Genomic DNA, 6633 nt, shown 5'->3' on the forward strand with positions numbered 1-6633 from the left:
CAAAAGCCTTTCTTCTTCTAAAGTGGGGAATTTCAATTCTGCTTGTAGGGGTGCTTTCCTGGTGAGTCAGGATGATGGGTGGGTTGGGAAGGCAGGAGGGAAAACATAAAAAATGGTTGTTGTGTGCCCTAGAAGTTGGTCTGTCTCTAAATGTAGTCCTGTGTGCAGTGCTGTTCCTCAGAGAAGTCATCCAAGGCTGCAGCAGCCTCTCTGCTGCTGTTCCTTAGTGCCTGTTGGGGAAGGAGAGGCCTGAAGCCGTGGTGATGTTGGTCGAAAGTGGTGCAGAGGGGGATCTGGGAAGCAAGAACTTGTATGTAATCCTTGGGCACACCTTCATGCCCAGTGCTGAAATCACATGAATAGTCTGGTGAGGGGAAGGGATAAAATATGGTCACCCCTCAGGCTCGAGATGGGAGAACAGAAATGTGGTTAGTCATGAGCATTGGATGATGTGCAAAGTTTTTGGGCTGCCAGAAGCACATCCTCTCTTTGTGTTTTGTGTCCGCTGCAGTGTCAGGCTCAGTGATTTGAATTACTTAATAAAAAGAAAGGTACACAAAATACTCAAACAAACCCAAAAGCACAGGATAAGAGAACCTTCTTTCTCATTTTTGCCCTGCAGTCATTACACAGACCCCTCCCACCCACTGTCTATCGAGTGAAGAATTTCTGGAGTGCTTTTGGTCACCTTCCTGCTTTATCACCTGAGGGTTGCCAAGTTTAAGAGAAAGTTGCCAATGGCTGCCACTTACTGACCTTTTACACCTGCACCTTCGTCTTCTGATTCCTAAAATAAGAAAGAAAATGTGTTAGTTCGAAGCTACCAAGTCAGAGCTCAGTAAAGAAACTCTGCAGTGAGGTGGATCTGATGTTCCCCATCAGCTGATATCTCTGAGACTACCCACAGATACACCAAGCTAATTTTTGAGGAAATCCCTGCCAGGGAGTGGTGCCATAGATCATGGTTCCTCAATATTCCCCTTAAATATTTTCATGAATTGCAGAGTAATGTGGGTAGCACTAGCAGGGTCAGCCTGGGCACACTGAGTGTGAATTCTTTGTGGTTGCTGTCCCCAGGGACTTTGGCATGTTGCTGAAAATCCCTTGGCAGCAATTATTTCTACAGGTGCTGTGTGGCAACGCTGCCTCTCCACATGCAAGCCAGTTGAAGGATTCTCTTCCTTGTTTTAGGACCTCTGTTGTTACTTTGGGATGTATTCAGAAAACCACAATATTTTGCCATTAATTTGAGCCCAGGGAAATGACCTGTCCTTGAGGGCTTTTGCTGCTGCAGGAGTGAACTGGCCCTAGTGGCTGTTCACTGATCATTCAGAGCAGTGTAAAAGGCAGAAATAAAGGACTGAGTGGTGTTTGTAGTTTAGCAGTGCTGCAGGTCACCAGGAAATGCTGTTGTATATGGAGAGCTCTTTGCTCGTGATGACTTCAGAGGGAATTTGGAGCAACACCGGTCACTCTGCTGCATCATCAGCCACTTCCCTCAAGAAGAATGATTTTTGACTGTATCTCCTCAAGGCTTTTTCCTGTATTCCTTCCTATTGCTGTAGAGCCTGAGGATTAGTGTTTTTCAGGTCTGAAGGATGGTGAAAAATGGTGTTTTTTGAAGCTGGGTCAGCTGGCACATTCATCTGACATCGGCTGCAGGGTCAGGGAGGATCTAGTGAGGTTAATTCAGCAGCAGAACTGCTGGTGTTCAGGCAAGGGAGCAGAGCTGGATTAATGAAGTCTCTGTAACTTCTGTGGGCAATGGCAAGATGAACTGATTTCAGGGAGTGTTGGCTGGAGTTGAATCCATTTGCACTCCCTTCTTTCTCAGGGGAATTTCCCTTCATTTCAAACATGAAATTTGACTGAAGGACTTTTGCTGACCCAGAGATTTTGCATTCCTGCTTGAACTGTGGCTGTCTCTGAACCTGCATAAGGAAGTTCCTCCTTTGGTTACAGCTCAAGGTGCTATTGGGAGTCTCAGCATATGCTGGAGCTCAGCCTCTTAGGTGAGAATGTTTCAGGCTCTGGTACTTTAACCTGTGACACATGGATTTAAGGATGATAGAGCCAAGGCTGTGTCTAGAGGAAGTTCTATGTCTTTCTAATCCATTTTTCTTCCTTGAAGGTCTTTTCCTGTGGGAAAACCAGTGTGTGAGTTTGGCAGTAAATGGTGGCAGCAGATAATGATTGGAGAGGCACAGCTCGCAGGTGTCACACAAAGACAGTTTATTAAATTGACTCCATGGAGAAAAAAACAGTACAGGGTAAAAGAAAAAAGCTGCCCTCTAACTCACTCCTTCCAGCATATATCTCCTACCAGTTGCCACCCATAGCTTCATCCCACAGGCTGAATCACACTGTCTCTAATTCTCATCACAGCCTTTAATTGGATGCTACTTCTGTGCAGATGTTTCTTCTCTCCCGTGAGAAAGCTCACACTCCCTACATACCTTCTCATGGGGCAGCCTGACCCAAACCTCCTTATCTTACTTGGTTTTGCCAGTTCTTGGTCTCTTTCACATAACTTATTGTGCACCTATAGCAGACCTCAGAACTTGCCTGTTATTCTATAAATCCTTTTTCTCAACTCAAGAATCTTTCTTTCTCTCCACATTTTCCAATCAAAATAACTTTTTGATTCTCTGATTGTAAGTTGATAATTATTTCTCATCCTAAGCCTGCAGATGAGGCAAAGACACATCCTGACTTTAGCATTGATCCTTCTCCTGCCTTGACTGTGTCCTGGCTATCTGATGCCTCCCAAAGGAGAGAAAAGATCCAGGGCCCTGAGGGCCAGGGCTGTGGTTTCAGGACAGAGGTGGATCTAGAGAGGCTTGTGGTGAGTCTTATGTCGACACAGCAGGATGGTGATGGCCAGGGCGATGAGGAGCAGGAGGCAGGCGCCTGCCAGGGGAACCCAGATGACATTACAGAAGAAATTCGGCTCCTTCTCTGTGCTGGTCTCTGCAGAAATAGAGAAGGGGAAAGGTCGAGCAGGTGCTCATGGCTTATGTTAGGGTCAGTTTTGGTGGAGCCAGTGGAGCTGCCAAGGGCACTGTCTGGTGTTCTGTGAGGCTGGTGGTGAGGCCGAGGCTTTCCCTGGGTCTGAAGGGATGTTCTTCCTCAATGCTGCTGCTCTCAGCATTTTTGTGACACTCGAGGGAGAACACATAGGAAAAAGTATTCCCTTTCTCCTGATGAAGGTAAAAGCAGGCTGTGCTCCCAAGGCTCCACCTTCCATTCCCCTCTTCCTGGTGTGCCCAGTCGTGAGACATGCCTATGCTTTTTCCCTCATCTTTAGCTCTTTCTATGTGAGATGAAACACTGGGGTTTAACCCTCACAACTCTGTTAAATCTCTATGAATTTTCTCTCTCCTTTCACCCAAATTGCCCGCAGGTGTCAGTGGTATCAGCGAGAAGAGCCCAGCTCTTGCCCTCTCCCTCCCTGCATTCTGGTTACCTGGATCCAGAGTCTTGAGGTTGGGGTCCTTTGTGGTGGTTCCAGGATGGGTGATAGGTCCTGGTGTGGTGGTGGCTGTGAGTGAAAAGGGATGAATTCAGCAAGTAGGGAAATAAAATAAAGGAAGTGTCTCCTGCACTTGTGTTCTCTCACCGCTGCCCAGGGTACAGATGCTCCTGTACACATACATTGGGGCTGAGCTGTGGGGGAACCTCCCAGAGCACATTTTGGATGGGGACTCCCCCCAGGAGGGTCTCTCAAGAGCCAGGAATGAGCTGCAACTCCTTGTACCTTGCTGTCTGCCACCATGGTCAGAAAGCCTGAGCCCCCTGAGAGCTGTGTGTGGTGAGGAACAGGGCAGGATGGTGGTGGAATTTGCTTTGGTCTTGTGTTTTCAGAGCCAATGGTGGGATTAAGAAGTGGGGCTGGGGAGATGCTGCTGTGCATGTGAAATCATCTTTGCCTTTGTGCAGGAGCAATGGCACAAGGAGAGACAGCAAGCAGGGAGCCTCCACCAGCAGGACCAGTGTGTTGGTCACAAGATGCCTTGGTCAAGCAAGCAGGGAAATGGGTGTTGAGGAAGAGCCAGCTGGTTAAAAAGGCACAGGCAGGAGGTGCTGGGCACTTTGTCAGAGCTAAGCATGGCTGGATGGAGATGTTGCTGACCTGGTAAGAAGGCAGGCTGGCCACGGCTGAAGTACAGCATTTGGTTGATGTTTATGAGGCAGAAATAATGTCCCTCATCCTGCGGTGTGAAAGACTTCACTACCAACCGATAGAACCTCCTGTCTTTGCTCGCCTCAAAGCGTGTGGATCTTCTCTGGTTCCCCTGAAAGGTGGTCCGGGATATGGAGGAGATGAAGACAATGAAGTGAAGGGTCCCACTCTTGTCCTGGTGGATCCAGAACGCTCCAACGTCCTTGTCAGTCTGACACAGCAGTTCCAGCCGCTGTCCCACCTGCAGTTGGGTGATGATGTTGCGAAAGCTGACCCTCACCTGATACTGCTGGCCTGTGATGCCAGGGCAGCCTGCAGGAGAGAAATCCTTGTTGGAACTGCTTGGGAAGAGCCAGTGACCCTTCTCTGGGCAAACCTGCTTCCTTTCCTGTGAAGTGTGAGATCAAATAGAAAGGGAGAACCAGACTGTCTGGATATCTGGGAGTTTTTCTTGGAGTCTTTGCTGGAGTGGTGCATGGAGGGTGCTCAGCAATGAGGCAGGAGGGCTATAAAGGTGGGTGCTGCTCTTCCGGCTGCCTTCTTGGAGATGTTACCCCTTCCCAGGTTATCCAAAATGACTCCCTATAGCGATTGAATCCTAAGCCCCCTGTATTGCCCTGTTCTCCCTGTCCTCCAGAATCGTCATCTGACCAGGCTCCCTTCCCGGAGCTCGTGGTGCTACAGCCACCCCTGTAGCTTCCCTACGCTGGCTGAGGCGATGCTGCCTCTCCCCCCAGACTTACTGAGCTCACCTCAAAGTCAGCATATTTTTGGCTCTTTTCTTCCCTTTACTTCTTTACCTCAAGTTCTTGGATTCAGTGGAAGGTTATTCCTGTTCCCTGCCAGTGAAGGGGCTGCACAGCCCTGTGTCCATACTCACAGAGTCCCAGAGCGAGCAGGAGGAGCAGGGCAGGAGAGCTGTGCATGTTGTGCTGGTGGTGTCTGTCCCTGGGGACGGTGCAGTGCAGCTGAGATGAACTTTGTCACTTACCTTTGAAGACAGCATCACACTTTGTAGAGGATGTGATGTCATCACGACCCTCTTGGGTAAAGAGGTGACGGTCAGCATCTGTGGCAAAATATAAGGAGGAAAAATATTTCTGAAGAAATGCAGTTCTAGTCCTAAGTTGGGCTCATTTTTCCATATTGGTTCTTCATGGTCCCTCAAGGATTTTTCCTTGCCGGCTTCCCTAGAGATCCAGAGTGCTGTTGCTCATGGCTGAAGTGGGATCATCCAGCCCTCTGGCTGTCCCCCAGCCCTCTGGGTGTCCACAGCAGCTCCAACTTTTCACAAGCCACAGACAAACCCCGTGCTTTGTCTGAAGTCTGCAGGGTTTGTTTCATGGCAGGGATTCTGCATCCTTCTCTTGGGCGCACTCAAGGGATCTTGTGTGGAATGCAGTTCCCAGAGTATTTACTTACCCAACAGGTGAGACACAGGTGTTTGATGGCAGAGATCCCGGTGTATCACTTCTCTCCAAGCACATGCACTGCTGACACACACCCAGGTTCTTCATGTGGCTTGGTTGTTCTCTTTGCAGTTTCTCTTTGCAATTGCTGAGCAAAAGCCATTTTGTGCAAGGCGGATTGTGTGTCAGCTGAACACAGTGAGAGTGCCCAATGCCCAGGGCTATGATTTCCTGTTAATTCTGTTTTGACAACTTGTGTTTCTCCCCTGTAAGCATAGGGCCTTCCGCCCAGCCAGAAAAAGCCCCTTGTCTGTGTGACCAGAGAGGGCCCTTTGCTGCTGCCTCTGGGTGACCACTTGCACATGGGATGGGTGATGCTTCCTGGAGCTCTGCATATACATTTGCAACAGTTTCATCAGACTTTGAGGGACTGGCCTGGGAATTGATTTATGGCTTTCATCCTTGCATTCCTTGTAATTGTTTTTCTGGAGGAGGGTATTTTTTTCTTAGTCCTGTGCAAAGAATCTCCTTTATTTCTGTGGTGGGTCAGAAAGCAGGTGCTGGTGCTTTGTTGTCATTGCTAGTGGGTCTGGTACTCAGAGCTGAGTTGTGGAAAATGGTTTAGGAACTGGGTTTGCTGGATGGGGCGTGAAAGCAATCTGGTGAGTGAGGAAAGGTGCTGTTGAGCTGCTGAGCTGTGTGCAGATCACACTTTCATGAGACTGCGGTAGTTCTGATGTGTGCTCGAAATAGAGCATATTATGTTGAAATACAGAGAGGTTAAGTTTCATGAGTTAAAAAACCTTACAAGGATCTGGATGTCAAAATCATGTTAAGCAAAAGTGAACATCAGACTCGAGCTCAGTGTCACCTGTTGGTGCTTCAACTCTGCCAGATGGGACACGAAGTGATGCCACTTTTGTTGTCTCTGTCCAGTTGTCTCCCTGTAAATGGAAAACTTCAGAGTCCCCCTTGAGCCTGAGTCTAAATGTGAGGTGAAGTGGTGGCTGTAGCTGAGCTGTGCTGGGTCACTGCCTGTGC

The 6633-nt window shown here is 48.7% G+C and overlaps 1 protein-coding gene across 1 annotated transcript; it reads right to left on the bottom strand.

The window, feature by feature from the left end:
• Positions 1-2812: 2812 nt before the first annotated feature.
• Positions 2813-5113, bottom strand: LOC139671959 (T-cell surface glycoprotein CD8 alpha chain-like). Its single transcript, XM_071555258.1, has 4 exons — positions 5064-5113; positions 4133-4495; positions 3467-3541; positions 2813-2970 (listed from the first exon to the last, which is right to left on the bottom strand). The coding sequence occupies exons 1-4, from the start codon at positions 5107-5109 to the stop codon at positions 2831-2833; spliced, it is 624 nt and encodes a 207-aa protein (XP_071411359.1). The 5' UTR covers positions 5110-5113; the 3' UTR covers positions 2813-2830.
• Positions 5114-6633: the final 1520 nt, after the last annotated feature.

This window comes from Pithys albifrons, chromosome 5 (genome assembly GCF_047495875.1).
Source record: "Pithys albifrons albifrons isolate INPA30051 chromosome 5, PitAlb_v1, whole genome shotgun sequence".
NCBI lineage: Eukaryota > Metazoa > Chordata > Aves > Passeriformes > Thamnophilidae > Pithys > Pithys albifrons.

What these genes read in the sequence shown, in the direction of transcription:
- LOC139671959 (XM_071555258.1), bottom strand. Translation starts at nt 5,109, where the DNA reads ATGCACAGCTCTCCTGCCCTGCTCCTCCTGCTCGCTCTGGGACTCT. An exon ending in CCTGCTCGCTCTGGGACTCT is followed by an intron (nt 4,496 to 5,063) that starts GTGAGTATGGAC and finishes TCTCTCCTGCAG; the next exon opens with GCTGCCCTGGCATCACAGGC. An exon ending in CCAGCCTGCCTTCTTACCAG is followed by an intron (nt 3,542 to 4,132) that starts GTCAGCAACATC and finishes TTTCACTCACAG; the next exon opens with CCACCACCACACCAGGACCT.